General features: G+C 54.3%; 1 protein-coding gene across 20 annotated transcripts in view; it reads right to left on the bottom strand.

Moving 5' to 3' along the window:
- The window catches only part of TLE3 (TLE family member 3, transcriptional corepressor), a 93255-nt gene that overhangs the window by 66315 nt on the left and 2863 nt on the right, over window positions 1–24077 (bottom strand). For 15 of the 20 annotated variants that reach the window (XM_072809418.1, XM_072809435.1, XM_072809432.1 and 12 more), the window contains exons 5-6: window positions 6062–6124; window positions 4445–4549 (exon numbers count right to left, since the gene is read on the bottom strand). In XM_072809418.1, coding sequence (XP_072665519.1) covers window positions 4445–4549; window positions 6062–6124 — 168 coding nt within the window. The remainder of the gene's footprint in view (window positions 1–4444; window positions 4550–6061; window positions 6125–24077) is intronic. The other 5 variants (XM_072809420.1, XM_072809436.1, XM_072809433.1 and 2 more) reach the window with 1 other exon arrangement.

Genomic DNA, 24077 nt, shown 5'->3' on the forward strand with positions numbered 1-24077 from the left:
GCTGTCTCCAGGCTGCACTTCAATCCCCTGTGGCGCGTCCCTGACTTCAGAGGACGATGGGCTGAAATACAGCACCATGTGAGTGGGGGGGGTGACAAGTGGGGAGAAATGGAATCAAATCCACCCTCCAAGAAGGGACTGAGCTAACCACTCTGCTGCAGCCCATCTCCGGTTTCCATGACTCCTTCCAATACACTCCTCCATCCGATGCTCCACCTCCAACCCCCAAAGAGGGGGCTAAGTGCCTGGAACCGAGCCCACCCAGGAGTACTGGTCCCTCCTGTAATATTTCAGGCCAGACCACAAGCATGGTCAAAGAATGTGTCCCACGGGCTCTAAGTGTATCCCTGTCTTCCACGCGTGTGTCAAGTGCCCGCGCCCTGTGCTCAGAAGGTAGGGCCTCTTACAGGAGAGGCTGATGGGGAGGATCTTCCTCCCAGAGTACGTGTAATTGGATTATGCACATCACGCTTTAATGCCTTTGCTGGCTGATTTAATGCTTCACTTCTCAGGTTCATGATTTGGGTTAAACTTAGCGAAGTTGCCTAAGCATTTCCAGAGCCAAGCCCCACTGAGGACACCCACCAGAGGAAGCACAGAGTTCTGACTGCATAAAATGAACACTTCCTGCCTTCCCAGGAGCCCTGGGCCTTCCCCGTTCCTTCTACCTATGTGGCTGGTGGGCCCCGCAGCCCCGCGCTGAACTGAGCTCTTGTGCTCTCTAATAGCTTTCAGAGCTCCCAACAACCCTTGCTACTCTATTTCGGACACGGGGATGCGCTCGAGGAGCCAAGCAGAGCCAGGACCCGGAGCCAGCATGCCCTCTCCCCAGCACGCTGCCAGGCTGAAAGAACCTGATGTATTCTGGAACATGCTCTCTCTCTGCCTTCTTCCTCGTGGAAAACTCAGTCAAGTGAATCCCGTGCATCTACATCCCAGAGTGAATGCAAAGCCCTCAGGCATGGCTTCGAAATACCATGTTGTCTGTGACAAGCTACAATCTCCCTCTTCCTCCTCCTCCTCCTCCTCACTCCACCCCCTAGCTCAAAAAAATAAAAAAAATAAAATAAATCAAGTCAACACTGTTATGTCTCCCACTAATAAATCTCCAAGAGAATGCAAACCAAACTGTCTGGGGGCAAAAAGGGTAAGAGTCCCTCCATCCATCAGGTTCAACGACCTTGGACCAACACAGAGGGATGTAAAAGAAGGTTCTGGTAGTGGTTGCTAGGTCGGCTCACAGGATCTACAATCTGCCTAGGAATGCCTTCTGCAAGATGCTGCTCCAGGGACGAAACCCCCCTCATGCACAGGGATCCTCACCCTCTGCAGATTCCTCTCCCAACAACAAACGGCCTAGAAGAGGACGGGGCCTGCAATAACTGGGGTCTGTCTGCCAGGCCCTGGCCAGCACAGAGGCATCTTCGGACCTGCCTTCCTCTGGGGGATACCGGAGTTCCCCAGTGGCAGGTCGGGGGTGGCGCTGGCCAGCAAGCCTGGGCTCCCCCCAACTGCCACTCTCCCTTCACACCGACCTGATGCTGGATCGCGTCCTCCGCCCCAGGAGGCCCTAGAAGCACTCTACTCCACGGGATGAATAAGCCACGACAGGTGCCCGCACCAGACACACCGAACTGTCGAGCCAAGCGGCGACCTCAGAGTCCTTCCACCCCGGGCCCAAGAGAGCCATCAACACCAGATGAAGCAGGCACGAGCCCAAAGCCTCAATCCCGGACCAGGGGGCCGGGCTGCTTCTCCCCCCAGACCGGCAAACCCAACAGCACCACGGGGCTGGGGGGACAGACCACCAGCCGCTACCGAGAGCCCCCCCGGGCCCTTCCCTCCGTCGCCCTTTCCTGCTGGGCCCAGGCCCTGCCCTGCCGCCCCAGCCTCCACCCACCTTCCCCAGCCTGCTCTGCTCGCTCCTCCCCTGCGAGCCAGGCCGCCCCTTCGCGGGGTGCAGTGAGGCCTGGCTCCCCAGCCGAGCCTGCCTCAGCTGTCCGTAATTCCTGCCTTGTGAGGCTCCGTCAGGCGCGGCGATTAGACGGCCGCCTGCTTAATGACAGGGCGACGGCTGCATTCACTCCGAGCCCGAGAAGCAATTACCTTGGAAATGGGGGTCACAGGCCCCACTCGTTGGCTTTAATTGAATTCCAATATCTGCCTCGAGCTGCCTTGACCTAACTTGTAGCTTCCTAAATACTACTTAAAGGAAGTGGAGCTAATCCAAGCAGCACTTCTTCCCCAATCTCACTCTTTTCTTTGAATTCAGAGGAAAAAAAAAAAGTTATTTTCCTAAGAGGATTTTAATTCCAAAGAGGGAGGCAGAGCGGGAGAGGGGACCCGCTGTGGCCACTGCGTGGATGGGAGGGCTCAGCCTGGACGGGGGGTAGGACGAGGAGCTGGGAGGGGTGACGTTTCGGAGGACAGAACTCTCGGTGCACTTCCCACCCCCGTGTCTCCCGTCCACCGCTCTCAGAGAGCCACCAAGCCAGCGGCGGACAGGTCCCTGAGGCTGAGGTCCTGGACACTACGTGACCGTCCTCGAATCACTTCCCCTCTCTGTAAATCGAGGGCTTTGGCAAGATCAGGGTTTCTCCAGCAGAGGCCATCCTGCCACCTCTGGGGACATCTGGCATGTCTGGAGACACTCTGGGGAGTCACAGCGGTGTGTGGGGGCTGCCACTGGCATCCAGTGGGTAGAGGCCAAGGTTGCTGGGGACATCCTACCATGCACAGGTCAGGCCCCACGACAAAGTGTCTGGCCCCAAACTTCGCAGCGTCCAGGCTGAAGAACCCCGGGCTGGCTGACCTCAGGAAGACAGTAGACGTCACGAGACTATGGTTTCCCTGTTGGGGTGCTGCCTCCCCGCTCAACAGCTAAAGACACTGACCACTAACTCATGTTCCCCTTTCTGGACTCTGCTCCTCCCCAGCACTGCCCGGCTTCAGACCCGGCGAAGCTCCCACACCCTCCCGAGGCAGCGTTCAGCAGCTGTCACTGGACGGAGACGGGGACAGAGCCACGTACCCGCCACAGGTGCCAACAGCGGGATGGAGCAGTGGGAGCCACCACCAGCCCTGTGCCACCTTGACCCCAGCCTCCTAGCACTGCTGGGCAAGCGACATGAACTGGTGAATTCCCTCTTTTATTAGATACGGAAACTGAGGCCCGCGAAGAGGCAGGTCCTGCCAAGGTCACACAGGAAAAGAACCGTAACTAGAATGCGTGTCTCATGGTTTCTGCCCCAGACCAAAAACCCAACTGTCATCATTCATCCCACCCACACGCAACACTCTGGGACCTCTGGTTCCACCTTGGAGAAAAAAAAAAAAAAAAAAAAAACATCTCACATGAGAACAAAAGAGAAATGAGGACCAAGCAGGGTCCCAGAATGTTAGGGCTGATGGGACCTTAGCCATTTGGGCCACTGCTTCCTTCCCAAGCCTGACTACCCTTCGGAATGACCTGAACAACTTCAGAAACACAGACTCCCAGTCCCACCCTCAGACCTAATGGAAAAGAATTTCGGAGCAAGAGCCCCAGAATCTACATTGTTCAGAAGCCCCTGCTGGGGGGCCCTGACCTATAGCTGTCTGTGGATGGAAGTGGGAAGCAGTGATCTTACCTACTCCCTTCATTTTAGGGACAAAAGGTGGACGGATATACCTGAGGCTAGGAGCCTTGCCCAAAGTCACATGAAAAAACGGTTTCTCCTCAGCTGCTGATCTTAAATGTCCTTAGCCTCACACCAAAGCAGGAGAAAGACGTTATGTGAATCCAAGAAGTGCATTAAAGATGTGAGCCAGATTGGGACGCAGAAGAGGAGAGATCGGGCTTCCTCCTTTCACTGGGGAGGGGAGGGGGGTCCTACCACATGTGGACCTCACAAATCCCCCCTTGGGCATTTTTCCTGCTCCCAGTGAGTGAGACAGGACTCCTACAATATCCCCAGCTGGAATTCACAAGGGTGCATGATCAACGCTCAGCCAGGCAGCTCCGTGCATGGCACGAGACCCAAACCCAAATTCCACAGCACATTTCAGATCAACAGTACAGCAGAGACAGTTCTGATCCCAGGTGGCCAAAGAAGGGCAGACCTTTGCCAGGGAGGGGACGCAGGGCGGACAGGCCCCCCGGGAGGCTTGAGGAGGAGGCTGGGTGTGAGGGTTACCTCAGGGCCCGCCTCCCTCAATGGTGGGGACATCAAAAGCAGGGGGAGGTTGGGGCTGATGAGTTTAGAGGTGGATTTGGGGCATGTCGGACAACCCTTCAATTTGGAGGAGCAGGAGGCAGTTGGGGAGCTAATGGGGAGAGAGAGCCCCAAATGGGTCCAAGCCCATGGGAAGCCGGAGCCCTGGGGCCGCCCTTCTTTGAGGCCAGCTAAGGTCAGGGTCGATCTCTGGTTATGGTAAATGAGAGGAATAAAAGGGCTATACACACGGTGAGAGGCAGATTGGGGAGTCCACGTACCCCGATGATGGCATTTAGCTCCGTCATGGTGACCTGCTTGGCACGTTCTACTGCCTGCGCCACCTGCTGCTGGTGCTGGAGGGAATAGGGAGTTTGGGTTAGATGCACTGCCTTCCCACCTAAAGGGGGCACAGGGAGGGCAGCTCGCGACGGGCAGTGACGCAGCCCCCGCCCGAGGCAGAGGACGTCCTCCAAACAGGTGGGACACTTTTCAGTGAACATGTATTACTTCCCAGACACCTGTTTTAAGGTAAAATAGAAATGAGCCCCCAGATGGCCAACAGTCACCCACCTCCCTCTACACATACAAAAAACCTTCCTCCTGCGCCTCTGAATACGAGCTGGCTATGAGAGGATGTTCCTCATTATTAATTTTCTAAATGCGGCGATGGTATTCATCCCTTAGAAGGGGCGTTCCCGTATTTAGGAGACGCAGCTAGACGAGTGAGTGGTGAGTCAGGATTTATGTTCAAGGAGTTCAGAAGAAAAGTGTGTAAATCTATAGAAACCCAATCCCTAGCTAAGTAAAGAGAAAGATGAAAATGTCTAGAAAGATAAAAAAAAAAAAAGTGGCACGAGGAACCCTAATATAAACCAAGGACTGAGCGTGATGACGAGGTGTCAATGCAGGTTCATCACTGCAACACATACACCACGCAGGTGCGAGAGGCTGGTAACAGGGGAGATCTCTGTACCTTCCACTCATGGGTTGCTGTAAACCTAAACCCGCTCTAAAAAATAAAGTTGATTTTAAAAGAAGGTATTTTTTTGGTGCGTTCATTCCCTTTGGCCTTGGGATAGCACCTGCTTCGTAGGCAGCTATCCCCCCTACTAGGCCATAAGCTCGAGGACGTCACTATATCGTGTTTTGACACGGACTCAATCATTTATCGGTTGCCCCTCTGACTCAGAGACCTAGGAGTCCGGGAGGGAGTGGAGGTGGTCACAGCGCCTGAGGGGGCAGAGGAAGCAGGGCCTGCGCCAGCTGGAGTGAGCTCTGCTAGCCAGGATCAGGCCCTTCTCAGGCAGCTCACCTGTCTGACCTACACTAAGGGACGTCCTTGGAGATGCTGCCCTTGTCTCACCATCCACTGGCCTGGTCCAGGCCTCAGGTCAGGGGGTGTCCCTCGGAAGGTATTAGTATTGACTGCTCGTGCCTCTAGGGGGGATGCTCTGTCCTAGAGGCTAGGCTCCCCCTTGGGTACTCGTTCCGTTTATAGGCTCTGCCCCTTAGCACCATCTGGCCAAGCTTCTTGCTCCTAGACATTTCCAGGTGTGGGAGATGGTCACAGGGAAGCAGAGGCTGGGAATGCTGGTTTGAATGGGAATGAGGGTGGGAGGCAAAGAGGGCACCCGCTGCCCATTGCTACCCTCCTCCGTGGTCTCAGACAGCGGCAGAGAACTAGTTCTACCGCAGTAGAACACCCAAATGCTCCCTCTGACGTGCTGGAGAAGTTTCTACAAATCCCCAAGTTGTCAGCTTCAGTCCATATGAACGGAGAGGGGCTGGGGCTCCAGGGAGACCCCGCCAGCCCCGGGTTGCACGCATTGGAAAGACAAGGAGGACACGGTTAAAGAAGGTCTTACCTCTTGTGACAGAAAAGGCATGATCTGTGCTAGAATCGTGTTCAATCTCTTCGCAATCTCTGTCTGCAAAAGAAGAGGAGACCGCGTGAAGCTCAGGCAAATAAATCAAATCGCCGAAATGTCACACAGGTAGAAGCGCAAACTCCCCCGAAACCGCAGACCCCGGGAGGGGCTCCATGCTCTCCCCCCTCGGTTGGCCGCCTGCCAGGAGCCTTGCTAAATAATCCCCAGCCCTCCCCCTGCCAGGCTGCCTACACTTTGTGGTGCTCCAATTTCCTATCAGAGGTGGTCTACGTGTTTGGTTCAGAATATACAGTCGGCTCTTGATGGAAGCCCTAATTAAAAACAAAGCAAAACAAAACAAGAACAACCCTCGCCCCCTGCTCCCGCCCCCCAATGCACACCCCAGGAAAATCTATTATGGGAGTGAAGCACACGGCGGTGCTGCCCAATGGCAACAGCAAGACAGACAAAGCAGGAGGTGACGGGAAGCCCCCAAAGCCACATGTGCCACAGGGCTCCCTGGGGGGTCACCATCAGACCTGGCCACAGGTGCCTTAGAGGGCCTCCTGCCCCGCTCCACGTTTCACGTTGCCTCTCCCCAACCAGGCTGATGTCTCCCCCACCCGGCCCGACATCCCATCATCAACGTTTCATTTTTTAGGGTAAAGCACTGCCTTCTTGAAAAAGCTGTTCAGGAGGTAATTCGTTGGAACCCTAATCCTTCGGAGAGGTTGATCATGAGCTGACCAATTCTCTGCTCCACCCCCAATATTCCAGCCAATGTCACATTTAGATAAAGATCAACCTGTCTGATCTGCTGCCCTGTCCTATGTGAACCCTCAGTCTCAGATCAAGAGCGGTTTTAAAAGAAAAAGAGGGGACGCCTGGGTGGCTCAGTGGTTGAGCATCTGCCTTTGGCTCAGGGCATGATCCCGGGGGTCCTGGGATCGAGTCCCACATTGGGCTCCCTGTATGGAGCCTGCTTCTCCCTCTGCCTGTGCCTCTGCCTCTCTCTCTGTGTTTCTCATGAATAAATAAATAAAATCTTTAAAAATAAAGAAAAGAAAGGAAAGGATAAGAAAAAGAGGGGTGCCGAATGGTTAACTGTGTCCAGACAGGAAGGCCCAGGCCCCCTGACAGACACGGCTCAGGATTGCTTTCCTTATCTCCTGCTGAATCCTCAGGCCGCCAGGACTGAGGTCCCAACTCAACTCCGGCTTCAAGGCTCTCATCAGCACACAGCAATCTTCCAGAGACAAAACCATGACAACAGCCTTTAAAAATCTGTGATCATCTGCATGTCAAATGATGCTCGATGAGAAATCCTTGTGCACTTAAAATACAAACAATGCCGTCTGAAGGCTTACAAACAGAACCCGGACCTTGGGAGAATTTCTGGGGCTGGCACCCCCATCTCCCTCAGACTCGCAGGCACTAATGGGGATGCCTCAGGGTGGTGAAGAGATAGGCCATCAACCAAACTGATGGGCTTTGTGTGGCCCTACATCCCGGGGCTGCTGGTCAGTGGCAGGCTCTCATATAGACAGGCCCCACTACGTGAGGGCCTCCTGGGTGGGGACCAGGGATTGCTACTCCCTCCTAAACACTCCGATCCTCAGGAGAGGGCCAGGGTTGCCCTCTGTCATCTAGGGTGGAATAATTCTTCATTTGAAAGGACCAGAAAACCCACTGACTGCCAATAATGGATCCCACTTCCAAATTCCAGGGTGGAGAGGGAGTATTCCCCTAGGTGAGCCCTCTGGGCCTTAGTGCCAGATTTGCACATGCTGGGTATGCTCCAGTAAGGACACTGGACACCAGGGCTTCTCAGCCTCAGTGCTGTTGATATCGACGCCCAATACTTCCTTGTTGTATTGTAGGGTTTTTAGCACCATCCCCGGGCTTCACCCACTACATGCCCAGCATGTACACTGTAAGGGATCTAGAAGATTACTAAGTTAATTACTGCATAAATTATTAGTCTAAGAAAGTGGAAAGAGTTCTTCTCCAATGCAGGATCCTTTCTCATTTCTGCTCATCTTTCCCTCAACTGATAATGGGGAAGGGGTCATATATGGCAGGAGCTCTAGGACAATCAGCTAGTCTGCATCTCAGTCCAAACCTACATAGGGCAACACGGTCATTCGACTGTCACATGTTGATGTGCCCCATCAGAACAGGATATATGAAAAACAAAACACAAAACTGGGAGGCCTGGGTGGCTCAGCAGTAGAGCACCTGCCTTCAGCTCAGGGCATGGTCCCGGGGTCCTGGGATCAAGTCCCGCAGGGAGCCTGCTTCTCCCTCTGACTATGTCTCTGTGTCTCTCATAAAATAAATAAATAAATCTTTAAAAACAAAACAAAACAAAATAGAACTAGGAGGTGGGCGGGCAGTGGCCCTTCACCAACTGGGTGAGGTAGTGCCACGGAGCCAAACCAACTGCAAGGCCATTTGGTGGGTCTCTGGTTGCTGCTCCCACTCCTGAGCCAGGAAGGCAGGCCGGCCCTGGACCTTCCCATTACTTTGGCCAACGCAGCAACTATACTTGCACAACCTCTGGGGTGGGTGGTTATAAAAGGGTTCCCATCTGTCGCTTACTTCCTCCAGCAAACAGGTCATGTGTCAGGGTCTTGGCGATTCCAGACAAAAAATGACAAGTAGCTGGCCTTGCCCCTCCTCGTACCCTTTAGCAAACATGTGGCCACAGGCTTCCCACAGGTAGGATCTTCCTGCAGGGCTTGGTCGGGCGCCCAGCATCCTCTGGCCATGAGGAAAAGAGACCTGCTGAGATTTTCCCATGGATGTGCCCAGTTCCAGGCTTGGCATCCAGGCCACCAGGTGACCACCACTGGCCCTCAGAAGCCACGTGGGTGGCTCAGAGCAAGTTCCCAGTCTCCCCTCATCCACTCCACTGGAAGCAGTTCCTGCCTCCGTCACCCACCTCCCAACACCACAAACATCCAACAAGGGCGTGAGAACAACCCCACGCAGACAGGGAACCTTCTGGAGGCTGGGGATATCCTGGGCCAGAACTCAAGGAAGGACTGGCTGCATAAGACAGCATGACACAGGGCAAGGAGGCGGGCAGGACGGGGGTGGGGGCTGTGTACTTGGAGAGCGCTTACAGTGAACCAGGGCTCCCCTGCCCCTGGGTTTGGGGGGGTGGAAAGCACGCACATTCCTTCCCCTCCCAGCTGTCACTGCATGGTTAAGGCCTTCTGCGGAGTGCCACTCCCCAGCTGGTCTCCCAGGGGGCGGGAGGCAGAAGCAGGGAGTGAGCCCCACCCATCTCTCCGTGGGCCACCCCACCCTGGGAACGGGCTCGGCACACTGCTGCATCAAGGAATGAATGGGAAGAGTAGGCCCTCATCAATGACTTTTCTTTAACGTTGATTTTTTTTGGGGGGTGGTGGCCATGAAGGGGAAGCTCCTGGAAATACACGCTGGCCAGACAGCAACAACAACCTCCCCAGCTGTTCCCAAGCACCTCCCAGGTGTGCACTCACGGAGGAACTCTCCGAGGAAGGACCTGGCCACGACCATCTTCACACCTCAGATGGGGAAATGACGCCTGCCCCGCAATGAGGCAACCTCACCAACGACTTCCTACCGGGGAACCCAATTTCGACATTTTGAGAGAGCTCAGAGAAGTATTTTTGAAAGGAAAGCTACCATCAGGGTTAATCATTGACAGCATTTCCGATGAGAACAGCTGTTAAAACAGCATTTGGTCCAACTCAAACAAGCCCTAAACATCCACTTCCAAGGGGTAGGGGGTGGAGGGGGATCAAGACATGTGACTTCCACAATTGGGACAGGTCACAAATCACAAACTGGGACTGGATGGCACGCGGGAAGGCGCCCCTTGGCAATGCCGGGCACCGGGTTCTCCGGCCTCCTCCCCAGCCTGCCCTCCGCGTGGGGCGCGCAAAGCCACGGCCTCCTCGGAGCCAGATCCTCAGATGGGGACCTGGGAGAAGGTAAGTGCCAGTGGCGGGAAGACCGCAGCCTTTGCAAAGAGGTGTCTGGGGAGGCGGGTGCGGCCTTTGAAAGTTTCTTTTCAAGTGCGGTTCAAAGAAGGCAGCTTGGCTGGTGGCAAAACATCTCGAAGGAGCTCGTCTAGCAGACGCAGACAGACGAAGCGGTTCGGGGAGGAACGTGCCCAGAGACCCTGTGAGATTCGGAATCTGTGCTCCCAACTGGGCGCAGAGAGTAACATCTGCCCCGCGTCTCCGGCGGGGTTGTTAGGCTAATAAATGACGGAACAAAGATAGTGGGGGGCAAGTGTAATTTCCCAAAGAACAATCTGCTCAGCGCGCCTTAGCAGCTCCTGTGTGCGTGATGATCGTCGCATGAAAGCAGGACCGGCGAACATTTTGCTGTGAAACCGAGGGGGCTTGAACATTCTGGAACTTCAGGTCTGACCACACTCCCACGTGCACGGTGCAGTCCAGCGGCTCACCAGCCCTGGGCCCCGGACCCGGGACGCTGAAGGGGGGGAGCTGGACTCTGCGCTTGGTCCTAGCCCCACAGCATCCTGCCAGTTTTTGATCCCTATTTTTTTTTTTTTTTTTGAAAATGTAGCTGACTACTCAACACAGTCCTTGGCCACTTCCACCCAATGGTCTCCCTGCTATTTTTTTTTTTTAAGATTTTATTTATTCATTCATGAGAGACACACAGAGAGACAGAGAGGCAGAGACCCAGGCAGAGGGAGAAGCAGGCTCCATGCAGGGAGCCCGACGTGGGACTCAATCCCGGGTCTCCAGGATCAGGTCCTGGGCCTAAGGCAGCGCTAAACCACTAAGCCACCAGGGCTGCCCCCTGCTATTTATTTTAAACGGCCCCGTGGTCTGTACCCTCCGTCTCATTTTAACCTCAGCCAAATGAAAACAAGGAGAGGGAAAACCCTGCCACTGCAAAGAGCATGATAGGACCCAAAGCCTCACAGAACAAACCTGGCTTCTCCCCCCAGCTCTGCCTCCCTCTAGCTGTGTGGCTTTGAGGAAATTGCTTCCCTCCTCTGGGTCTCAATCCCCTTGTGTGCAGAACAGAGTGGCCACGCGGTGACTTTGTAAGATCCAGGAGCTGTCATTTAGAGCTGTAGCCTGCTACCCCTCCCTGCATGGCTCTGTGACCTATCCTTCGTCCATATAGCTCAGTAATACAGAGGCGGCCTGGCAAGAGCAGAAGGGATGATGGGAAAGAGAAAGAGACGAGCCACCTCAAGACGTGGCACCCAAGCCACCTCAAGACACGGCTGGGGTGCCGCTGGCCTGGGCTCCATCCCCAGGACCGGTCTTCACAGCACAAACCATTCAAAAGCAGGCGCATCTCATGGGTCAGTGTCAAGCAGGCCACTGTAGGAAGGGCTCGTCCTGCCCGCTGGGGCCTCGGGTTGGGTTGCTCCTCTAGAAACCCATGTGTATTTGGGGTGGGGCCTCGGTCCACTCTGGGGTTCTCGAATTTTAATCAGGTTTTACCCAGTTATCTGACTCAAGTCCTGGCATGTGCACGGTGAGTCTGCTTCATCTTGAATTAAAATCAGAGGGACACAAGGGCAAGTTGGGGGCTGTGCAGCAGGCGGCTATGGCAGCCGGGTGCCATGACCACAAAGCAATCAAATGTTGGAAGATTCTGGAACAATGCGCCAGAGTAATTTTAACTTAAAATATCCCATTGCATGTCCCAGGCAATTCTAAATTGATAGATCCTCAATTATTCGACTATAACATGAAATTCCCTGCCAGGCAGTTTCTCCCCACACTGAGCTTGGACAGCTCTGAAATAAAGCAAGTGGGAAGGCAGGCCAGGGACAAAGACGAGGGCGACCTCCTGGCAAAAGGCAGGCTCGCGACCCCGCTCCATCCCCGCCGCGGGCTCTAGAGGAAGCCAGTACCAGCGTCTTTAAGGAGGGGGCAAATAAATGATCCACTTAGCAGCCCAGGGAGATAATGGCCCCTGCTTCTGGAGGGGCTGGGAGGGTTTACATCACAGATCACTCAATGACAGGTGAGCCTCCATAAAGGCCCTTTTAGCACTGACATATTGATCAAATTATATATAACTACAATGCCATTAAATATTTATGCCTTCTGAGGAAGCCTGCTGAATTCTTTATGCCAGGAGGGCTTGATACAAGCAAAGGCCCAGCCCAGTGTGACCCTGAGGATCTGGCTCCTGAGGGAGGGCACGGGATGTTGGCACTCTGTGCGCTAGCCCAGGAGCCCTTCACACAGATGAGGCAGGTGGTGAACGTATGACGTGCTTGCCCCCACCCAGCTAAGACAGGTGAAAGGTAAGAGAGTCTGGGGTCCCGGGGCTTGGGATGTGACCCTCTTCCACGTGCCCCCCTGGAATCCCACCCTCCTTTTTCTCTGCCTACCAGAAATCTCTGGCCCTTTCTTCCAAGAGTCTAGGGAGTAAGGGCATTGGGAATGGCGAAGCTGAGCAAGAGGGAAGAGCGTGGGGGCGGGGGAGGCGAGAGAGGAGGCATCTAGGCCACGGACCCTGCAAAGAGCTGGCAAGACCAAGTCTAGAGCCCTGCACTCCGGTCCCAGATCTGTCCTGCACTCTGGCCGCAGTTCCCACTGCATGAAGGAGGCAGATTTGGGTGCAGTATAAGCATCAGAGCTCTCAAAGATGCATCAGGTGCTGTGTGAGAGCGAGCACTCCGTCCTTAGGAGCATTCCACAGTGACCCAACAGGGACCCAGGGTTAGACACCACTCCATGGGAGAGACCTGGGCCTAGGTGACGGCCAAGTCCCTCCCTGGCTCTCAGACTCTACGACTTTCATTTCTCAGACTCTCCATTTCCATCCACCGGGCTTCCTGTTAACAAGATCCAATAATCTTTAAATATTTGTTCACTTTAATTTCTTGGTTCCCAAACACATTAAACTCTGCTTGCCTCCCACCCCCACTCCAGGGGATGGCCCTCAAAGAGCTTGCTTGTGTAGACAGAACAGGGAAAGCCTTTGCAGATTAGACCTTCCCCCAACACTGCCCATTCATCCCAGGCGCCACTCCCCCACCATCCATCCCTAGGCCCTCCGTCCTCTCGGTCTCCTCCCTCCCCTCCCTCCCCTCAGATAACCCTCTGCCTCCCTCCCCCACCTTCCCAGACTCCATTGGCCAACTCCCCGCCAGGAGGAAAAATTCTCAATTCATCCCCGTGGGGTTGCCATGGCAACCCCCAGCCACCTAATCCCCCTTGGAACATTATGCAAATCTCCCCTTGCCCCTCAACAGGCTGTAAAAGTCACATTACCCTTGCCGAGGCAGCTCGTTAAATTTTGGGGGTCTCCCCGTAAGGTCACCGCTACAAATAAAACGCTGGCTATGACTTTTTAAGGCCAGAGGCTCGCTGGGAAATCCGGGTGGCAGGAAAGGAAAATGAGGTGTCGGGGGGAGGGGACAGGCTGACTGCAGGAACAGAGCCCCATTCTATCCACCCACTGCGGAGTTCACTACCTAAAAGCACGCCCCTCTTAGACTGAAAGGGTCAGAGGGTCCTCTGACCTCCAGACAAGGATGGCAGGAGTGGTGGCATTTCATAGGCCATAAAAAATCAAGATCGGTTATTTTGAAACTTGTTTATGGGTCGGTGTGGGACCTCCTCCCAAATCACCACCGCATTCAACATCTCACTTTACAGATAAGGAGAAACCAGGCCCAGAGAAGGCAAGGAGCTGCCCTAGGTCACAAAGCCAGACCTCCGAGCAAGAATTTTTCCCCTTAGAGGAAGGGTTCATACCCTGAGTGGGGTGGGGGGTGGGGCATTTTTGCTCCCCAGGGGACATGTGGCAAAGTCTGGAGACAGTGAGGGTTGTCGCAACTGACAAACAGTGGGTAGAGGCCAGGGATGCTGCTAATCCTAGGGAACATAGGACAGCCTTGCCCCAAAGAATTATCCAGCCTCCAATGTCAATAATGCCCAGACTGAGAAACCCTGATCTGCACGTGGCTGACACACATTTTACCGAATTCTTAAAGGCCTTGACTGGGGCCCTAGAATCAAAGTCGTGACATACAGGTGGGTCTTGGGGTGGGACATGTGGGGAGACCACAGAAGACCACACCTTGATAGGGCCTATGGAGCAAATGGGTGGTTCGTGAGTGAAAGAGACCCGGTTTCTAGTTCTGAACCCACCTCCAGGTCCACTGGAGACCACGAGCCAGTCACTTACCCCAGCGAGGTCAGTGCTGCTGGAAGCCACTGCTCATGAGGCCTCTGCTGCAAGGCTGGCAGGCAGACCCAACAAACAGCACAAGGGAAGGGCCTCTGGGAAGTCCTACAAACCTCTGCGACCCCAAGGATCTTGGCCTCACTCTTTGAGGCCTTTGGGGACTCTACCCTCCCACCCCCCACCGGGAAAATACGTTGCCGAGGCCTTCCTACACGCAAGGGACCGTGCTAAGCATCACCTTACACACTCCTGGTAATGCTGCCTGTAACCACACGGTCCAACAGATGAGGCCCCGTGTGCCTCGTGAACGTTAATTAGAACTCAACATACAGCTCAGCCACGTCTTGAGTGCTCAGGAATCACAGGTGGCTGCTGGCTACCCTACTGGACTTTCCGCTGTTGCAGAAAGTTCTACTGGACAGCACTGCTCTGGTATGCTGGGGTCACGATTCTCCCCAGTACAGCCCACGTCACACGGCCAGGAAGTCCTGATGTAGGCCTCAAACCCAAGGTTGTCCGCTTCCAAGCTGGTCACTTAGCCACCAGGACCTGCCACTTCCCAGCTCCCGGTGCTCCGTACAAGATGGCCCAGGATGCCCCTCTGAAAACCAGGGACTTCTGACGGAGAAACTCAGAATCCACCGGCACAAAGGTGCCAGGAAAAAGTCTTCTCAGGGACCCATCCCACTCCCCACTGATGGACAGGGAAGGTGCAGGGGGGAAGGTGAGGGAGGGCCAGGTAGAGGTAGGTCCCTGCAGAAGTGGGGTCAGACTCCGGTGAGAGACTAGAGAAACTCAAACAGGCGAAGAGACAGAAGCATCTAGACGGCACCCGCAGGCGCCCCCTGTAAGAAGTTCCCACGGGCTGGGTGCCCACACGAGTGCTGGGTGACATGGGAGTCAGCATCAAGCCAACAGTGAGAGAACTCTGGCAGGGGCAGAGCTGCTCTCTGAGGAGCTGCTGCGTCTCCCCATTTCAGGCTGGCTTGGAGGAGATTCCTCGTGCCTCCGAGATGAAGTGTGAGGGCCTGAGGATTGAGGAGGGTGGGACACAGGGCAGTGCCAACTGCCAACCTCAGTGGTTCCAGTCTTTTCCTAGGATTTCTGCCCTGAGGCAAAGCCAGGCAAGAAGAAAACTGCTGAGATGCCTGGGTGGCTCAGCCTTGAGCGTCTACCCTTAGCTCAGGGTGTGATCCTGGGGTCCTGGGATCGAGTCCCGCATCGGGCTCCCCGCAGGGAGCCTGCTTCCCCCTCTGCCGGTGTCTGCCTCTCGGTCTGTGTCTCTCATTAATAAATAAAATCATTCATTTAAAAGAAGAAGAAGAGGCGGAGAAGGAGGAGGAGAAGGAGGACTGCTCTGCCCTCTCTAGTGGTGAGGGGGCTCAGAGGAAGTGGTGCCCCCTTCCAGGAAAAGCAACGGGAACGGTGCAAGAGGAAGCTAAAGCTCCCTTGGGCCCGCAGTCCTGGCCGACTCACAGCCTCCACCTGCTGGATCTCAGGCTCACTCTGCTCCCATCGGGCCTCGGCCCCTCACTCTAGACCCTGTGGGATCAGCTGTGGCTGCTCCGGGGCCCACTGAGTCCACCCTACCTCCCCCTGGACAGGAAGTTGGATAGTTCCTGTCCCCCACCCCAGGCCAGCACCTGGTCTCCCCTAGATCACCGTGCTTTTCCCAGCAGAAATCACCACTGGTTCACAAAGCACGCCCCTGATGGGTCACGAGAGGCCTGTTGAGAGCTCTCCCTGGGCTAGTTTTGGGGACTGGGTAGGAAGTCTTCCTCCAGCCTCTGGTCACAGACGGGCAGGGTGGTGCAGGAGCCCAGAACCAAAGCCTGCTCAGCCAACCAAGAAGCACGCCCTGCCCTGTTCCCCAACATGCTCCTGGTATTCCCAGGGCTGCAGGCCTGGGGCCAGGACGTTTGCTCATCATTTGGGTCTCCTTAGGACAGAAGATGTAGCTATCCTGGGCAAACTGAAAAGGAACTTCTCCCATTGGGCTAGACTCGCTTTCATTCCATTTTTCTAAAACGACAACAAAAAAGCATCTGAAGAGCTGTGAACAGTGGTCACCAAGGATTTGAAAAAGGGCAATGGGGTAAGGCTATGGCCTGTGGAGCTCCACACCCAAATAGACAGCCACGGCGTGCCAAGCACCGCTTACCAATTTACCTCCAAGCCACTGATCCCCTCGCCTCCCTGCTACTCTGTTCTTTCTTGTAATCGCAGCTCAGCCTGTTCTCTCTTCCCACCCCTTCCTCCCCCGTCTCTGCTTTTCCATCTACCTCCGAGCAATCGCTCTCCTTACCACGTCCCTTCTTCCATTTGCACCTTGAAACTGTCCACGGTACAAAATGAAAAACAAAACAAAACAAAAACTTCAAACTACACTAAACACGCTTTAAAAGAAACGCTCATGACGACACTTGTACGTTTCTTTCTCCAATCACAACTTGGCGGCCAACAGATCTCTCTCAGAAGCCCAAGAAAACCCGTATCCTTCCCCTACAAAGTCCACAATGCTCCACAGGGTCGAGGAGAACCCCAGACTAGAACATTTCCCTCCGTGAGTCCTTGCCCCCCCGCCGCCCCACTGAAAACATACACTGTGCACCCAGTATGGGCCCAGCACCAGGTGGCGCGCAGGGGCCTTGGTGAATGAATACAAAATGGTCCTGTCCCTTAGGGAACTCAGACAGTCAGCATTCCACGTGCACACCCGGGGCCTGCTGCCACGTGCAGGTTAAGGATGCAGCCCTCTGGTGCCCTGGATGCACCCAGGACATCTTCACGCCCGGTGCTCTGATGCTTTCCTCCTGGGGTGGGTTTGTCCTGCACTCGAATACCTGTTATTTTTAGGTTCCTACAACGAAAATGTCTACCGTGCTTTGCAAACAAGTGCTACGGAAATACCAAAGGTCGATATTATTATAATAGTTCGAAGATCAAAGCTTTCAAATTCTTTGTCCTCAGTAAAGGCCTTCTACCGGGATACTTAAGTGGTGGTGGCAGCAGCGGCAGCTGCCCCAGGGCCCCGGGCCTCTGGAGGGGGTCACTTATGTGGTAGGTGAGAGGAGTGACCCCATCCACACTCCGAGCCGTTGCCACGGCCCCACAGCCCCACTTTTGCTTTCCCACCGCTGGGAGCCTGGTTCTTTCTCCACCCTTCAAAGGATGCCATCGGTGAAGGGAAGCTTTGGTGGCAGTGGGGTGAGGGCAACCTCTTCCCCAAAGCCTGTGCTGCATCTTCAGAGTAATGAAGTCGGTTGGGGTGAAGGGGGAGGGAGGTTTTGTTCTCAGGCAAAATCTCCAGAGCTGAGTAGATGGAACCCCGGGTTAAACCCCAAAGTCCTGCAGGAACCTCCACTTAAGAGGAATAAACCCCTGCCCTATGGACCCTCATGCTTTCTCGAGGGGCCTCTGCACGATGAAGAGCCTCCCAGAATGTGCTTAGAAAGGAGCCAGGGGCTTCGAGGTTCCCTGATACGCCTTCTCGGAGTACGTGGAGCTTTCCCCGACAGCCCCCGGCCCCCCAGAGGTGGCCTTCCCAGAAACAGAGGGCTCACTGGAAGCCAACGCTGCGCCCCCCCAGGCGGTGACATCCTTGGCCAACAGAAGATCTCAAAATCAATACACGGGGGAGAACGGGCACTCCCAGTCCCTCCCCCAGAAACGCCAGGGCCGGGGCCGGGCCCGGCCCACCATCAGCAGTGGATAAGGCCTCGCGGCCACCGGCCCACCCAAGGGTCCTTGCTTAGTGCGGGCAGGATATCTGCCCCCCACCCCCCGGCCCCTTCCCTAAGTTTGTCCCCAGCCCCAGCCCCAGCCCGAGGGGGAACACGCGGCGTGAGAAGCAAGAGGGAGGAAAAGAAAAAGCCAGGGCAGGAAAGCAGAGCGCAAGAGAAGCCAGCATCTTGGCCGCGAGTCTCAGAGAGCATTTGTTGAAAACAAGATATTGTCCCTTTAAGCATATAAAAACAAGGCCCTCGAGCACGCAGTTCTCACTCTGGTACACAATTATGGGTGCTTTCAGCTGTCTAGCACTCCTTCAAGTGCTCTCTTAAACCAGACTGTCAATGGCATGTTGAAAGCTATTTTGCTGGCTGCTATCATTAATAGCAAAGTGGAGAGAGCTGGCTGATGAGAATTAAATATGGGGGAGGGGCGGGTCAGAACCAGTCATTACGGAATTACCCGCGCGGGAGAGGAGGCAAGGCCACTTTGGGGAGGAAAGTGCCAAGCCGCACGCTGGGGCGGAGAGGCAGACGTGGGAGGCCTCGGCGGCCCCCCCAACCCCCCAGCAGCCGCCCGGGGTGGACGCGGGCCAGCCCTGCAGAGCCAGGCGGGGACAGAGGGAGCCCCGGAGCCCGGAGTGCGAGAGCAGAGGCCCTGGCCATCGCTTGGCTAAATGTCACCACCTCGCCTCAGCCCCCAGTGGCGCCCCACCCCCTGCCATTCCAACTTGTGGCCAGAGAGAGAGAGAGAGAGAGGACCGTCCCCTCCTCCTCCTGCTGCCCGGCTTCGCCTCATCAACCCCTGCCCTCCCTCCAAGACCGGGCTCAGGTAACAGCCCTTCGGTGTAGTCTTCTCTGACCCGACTCCCCTTTCCGGGGAAGAATAAGCTGTCCTGTCCTGGGTGCTCCTCCTGTGACACTGGGCCACATTAGCACTTACCTCACTGCACTGCCATGACTTATTTAGATGCCAGCTCCCCAGCGGAGGGAATGGTGTCTTATTCGGCTGTGTAACCAGCCCCAGCCCACACCCAGCACATCCCAGGCCCCTAATAACCGTTTTGGAAGGAATCCAACCCCCTCATTTCACTGATGAAGAAACTGGATGCCGAGCCGTAGGAGGAAGCCTGCAGAGCTGGTGGCCAACCCACAATTAAAACCCTCACTTCCTACTGCCAGAGCTCAGGGAATCAGAATCCCACCCTCTGACAACCTGAGTAATTCTGAGTAAAGGGGGAAAAATAAAAAAAATTAAAAACCAGCGTGTTTACTGAGCACCTGTTTCGTGCTAAGTGCACAGAAGAGACCCCAGCAGAGGGGCCTCCTCCATCGCTTACAAAAGCGAGATGATGAAGTGTGAGCAAGGACATCACGCGAGGGAGCCAGGTCACAGGGGGAGTCCCACGGAGGTTTGGCCTTGACTACCTTTCTGCCTCAGTGTTCCGGTATTTTGTGCAAACAGATCCAGATAAAATACACTTTCCTGGGCAGCCCGGGTGGCTCAGCGGTTGAGCACCTGCCTTCGGCCCAGGGCGTGATCCTGGAGACCCTGGATCGAGTCCCACGTCTGGCTCCCTGCAAGGAGCCTGCTCTGTCTCTGCCTGTGTCTCTGCCTCTCTCTCTCTCTCTCATGAGCAAATACATAAAATCTTTAAAAAAAAAAAAAATACACTTTTCCATGCAGGAGGGGAAAGGGAGCTCGTTCCTTGAGTGACTCACTCCTAGGACAAAATGGAAATAAAGGGCTTCTGACATAGACCAGACCCGTCCTATCCTACATGGAGAAGGAGAAATCCAGAGAGAAAGAAGAGCTCTGTGCCCTCTGGGGGCTCCTATTCCTGGAAGAGTTCATGAAAAGAGTCTTATTAAGGGCACGTGGGTGGCTCAGTGGTTGAGCATCTGCCTTCGGCTCAGGTCGTGATCTTGGGGTCCTGGGATAGAGTCCTACAAAGGGCTGCAGGAAGCCTGCTTCTCCCTCTGTCTATGTCTCTGCCTCTCTCTGTGTCTTTCGTGAATAAATAAAATCTTTAAAAAAAAATTAAAAAGTCTTATTAAGAAGCCAGACTCAGTTTCCTTGAGTAAGGGCTGGAGACATTTGCCCATCTCCTAGGTCATCCCAGTGATCAAGCGTATGAGAAGGGAAAGAGCCAGAGCACCACACAAAGCCCGCTCTGTACGGCTCATAGAGGGTGAACAGGGGTCCAGAGAAGGCAATCTGGGGAAGGGGACTTTGAGCTTAGGAGACCCCAATGCTGACCATGGCAGGCCCCCAGGGCAGTGAGAGGAGCTGGGTTTCTGGAGGAAGACTGTCCAGGGCAAGAGTGACCATGTAGGAAAGGTTAGGTGGAAACCAGATCCCAGGCGGGGTGCTTAGAAGCCAGCAAAAAACACTACTCTGGATCTCTTCTTTGCTCAACCCCGATGCCACACCAACAGGCATCCTGGGCACAGCCTTTGTAACCTCGCCACCTGCTGGTTCCCTCTGGCTACCCGCACTTCCAGAAGTGATGGTCACAGAACTTCACCTTGTTCCTGGAGATCTTCCAGCCAAACCCTTAATTACTTAGCCGATGAGAGGGGAGGGACCAACAGAGATTTCCCATCTCTTTCTTTCGCCCCGTGTTCGTGGCCACCTGCACGGCTTTCTGTATCCTCGGGGGGGAAAAGTTCACAGGTTTTGCCACTTTTACCTCATCGGTGAACCTTACCTCTGGGGTTGCTAGCTATGCGTTCTGTTTATTATGACGCACATCAAATCATTGGTTGTGCAAATAGCTGGCAATTCAGAAGGGGACTGTGGGCAAAAAAGTATTCAGCTGATATGGTTATACGACCTGAAATAGGGTACTTTGTACTTTGGTATAGTCAGGTCCGTAGTCTTAGCCTCTTGAGATGATAACGCAGAAAGAAGCAATGATAAAGCCACAGAGCGCCATTGGTTAGTAAACAAGTAATGCTTCATTTCTTGAGTCTTGCTCAACAGAGACTTGGCACTAATGTGGGACTGGGTGAGCGGGTAAGCTCAGCTCCCCTCCCGGGCCTCAGTTTCCTCATCTGTGACTTGGATGAGAAGCCAAAGGGCATCCCAGTTGCAGGATGCCAAAAGCAAGTTGGAGGAAGGGGTCGCTCCTCTGGGTTTACAGCAAAAAGAGGACTGTAAGGCGTTGGCATGATGCTGCCCCAAAGTCCAAATACCCCAAAAGTCATCTTTTGAAACCTCTGCGCTGATGGTGGGGGGAGGGAGGGAGGAAGAGCGGAGACAGCCTGACCCAGCTTCCCCAGCCTCAAACCCAATGCCCAACAGGTGCTCTGGGGTGCTCCTTTCTAAGCTGGCTTTGTGACTGGTGGCCGATGGGTGGCCGACACTGGCCAGCCTCAGCAGGAACAGGTCAACCACCATCGCCTCCCTGGCCTTGCTGAATCACCCTTGATACTCTGCCTTGAAAGCAGGGGCCTGAGGGGAGGTGGGTGACCCACTGAAGGCTGAAGCCTGGCCCGTGATTCTGTAATCTTTGCTCTGCCATAATTAGGGAGGTAGGCAGAGGAGTAGGAGGAGAAACCATTTATTACTTCTCTGGGATTTGACGGCCTGGAAAGAGAACGAGGAGGAGACAGAGAAACAGCCAGGAAAGGAGCCAGCCACAGTGAGTTGAACCTCTCGGGAAAATAAAAATGGGCTGGAAGCACCTCATCAGCTGCCCTCTTTCAATACTCGGGGCCCATCTGGCTGAACCTGAGGTTCCCAACTAATAGGCATTTCCCATAGCGACGGCAAAGGAGAGCTTAAAAAAAAAAAAAAAAAAAAACACACAACAAAAAACAGTGGTGGCGGTTGCTGCTGTTAAGAGGGGGTGTGGCGTGAGACAGCAGGCTGAGGACCCCCACGCTTCCCAAGATGCTGGCTCTGGAGATCACCTCTTACATAAAGGTAGAGCCAGTCCCCACCCCCACCCCTGAGCTTAAAGATGAAGAATCCAGCCTGTTTGTTCCAGGCAGATGTAATCACACGAACAGTCAAGTCTAGAGGGCAGGACACTGCATGAATAATTCAAGCACTCCAGTCACTTGATTGTGTGTGCAGATAAAACACCAGTCAACCGCTAAACAGGTCAGCTGATAAACTTGTTTGCTCAGGCCTAACCACCATCCGCCAAATGCACCCAAGACCCACACTACAATTAGTGGCTAGGTTCTCTTCTGCAGAACCCTCGCAAGCCTAGGGAGTGGCCGGCCCCATTAGGTCAGGGTTGCATTTCTCAGTTCGGGTTTCTTCACCTCCTTGCCTCTGTTTCTCCACAGCCACAGGGCGATTTCACCCAACTCAAAGAGATTGCCATAAACCCTGCAAAGGACTGGGCGCTCAGAGCATGCACCTTCATGCTGGGAAGCAAAGGGGAACTGGCTGGAAGGCCAAAGTGAGTGGGTAAAAGCAGGGTAAAGTGCCCCGCCTGGGAATCCAAATGCCTGGCCTGGAGTCCCAGCTCTGCCCCACTGGCCTCCCTAAAGCCTCAGTTTCCTGGCCCATACAAAGGGTGCAAAGAATCCATCTGTCTGCCTCTAGCAGCTGAGAGGATTAAATGAGACCATGTCGCCAAACCTCAGGCATTCTCCCCCTAAGAACCCCCGTCTGGGGCAGAGCCAGAAGTCCCAGATGCACACAGCTGCCCGGATGCAAACCCCACCACCAAGTGCGGTAGGACGGTTAACTCTTCCAGAGTTCAGAGTCTCCCCCAGACTCCGGGAACACCTTCGCTCCACCAGCCAAGGTGGATTCTTTGTGCCAAAGAACCATCCACTCACAGACGTGGGGAACACCACCCATGCAGACCTCAACATGCAACGACATATTACACCTTAATTACGAAGCTCTTAGAATAACTGCTGCTATAAATTTTAAACCTGGGTGCAATTACCCTCTTTAAACACACCCAAGATACTAAGCACTGAGGGGAAAAAAAAAAAAAAAAAAAAGAGGGGGTGGAGAAAGGAGAGGCGGTGGCAGCTGGCATAATACCCCAAGGTCCTTGAACACCTGAGACCCCAGGTCTGTGGCATGCGTTCTGACCCGATGGGTCAGGCCTGGTCAGTCCCACCTAAAGATGAGCAGAACCAGTCCCCGGTCCATTCTTCCAAAGAGTAATACCTCTACGTACAAAGCCATGCCTGCTTATGATTTCTGTGGGTCAAGAGGCAAAAACCTAGTAGCCTCCCTATGCCTTCCTGAGGAGCTAATCCCTCAGAAAGCCACAGACTGCCTTCCCACACTGCTCAATAAACTCAGGCCCTTCCCTAGGGCTCATCCAGGAGAGAAAGGAAAACCACAAACTCAAAAGGCTGGCTAGGAAGCCACTGGAGCAGGTGGCAATCTACAAGCATTCCAGGGTCACCTGCCCTTCTCACCTGCCCAGGCCCCTGCCCCGCTGAAATAACAAAATTTAGACCTTGTAAACGACTGTTAACGTAAAGTAGAAAATCCATTCAAGTCACGGTCACCAGAGGCTCGAATGAGTCAACAACCTTCTGAGATTTCAAGAACACCAATTGTTAAAAAGAACAACCGGCCTGCGCCATTTATTCGTGCCAAGTCACTTCTAATCGCTGGCCAAGCCAAATTACGGGCAGCCTCTCCTTGGAACACAAATACACAAACAGGCCTCTCCCTACAGCCCAGCCTAGCACCGGGGACTAGTTACTGATATGCACGGAGATAAAGGGTGTTTGTATTTGCTCGGGTTGAGGTATACTGTTATTAGAAGAGTGACAATACGAGGTAGTTTACATATCCATCAAACAACATCGCACTAGCTAAACTGGTTTGACTTCAGGATTTCAAAGCCGAGCTCAACTTCCAGCCCAGCCGTCTCAAAAGTCCTGGCGAGGCTGCCCCTGGGCAAGTTCACCTCTCCTTTCAGCTTCCTTCTCCGTAAAATGGGAACCCAGCCGCCTTCAAATTAAGATAGAGAGGAGAAAGCGGCCGTCCTCGGAACTGTAAGACGTTAGGGGTTTAGTTGATGTTGGCTTCATGTTTTTCAGCAGTCAGTGGCCTGTTCCCTTAAATTCTGATGGCTCAGCCTTGGCTTTTTAGGTTC

This window comes from Canis lupus, chromosome 32 (genome assembly GCF_048164855.1).
Source record: "Canis lupus baileyi chromosome 32, mCanLup2.hap1, whole genome shotgun sequence".
NCBI lineage: Eukaryota > Metazoa > Chordata > Mammalia > Carnivora > Canidae > Canis > Canis lupus.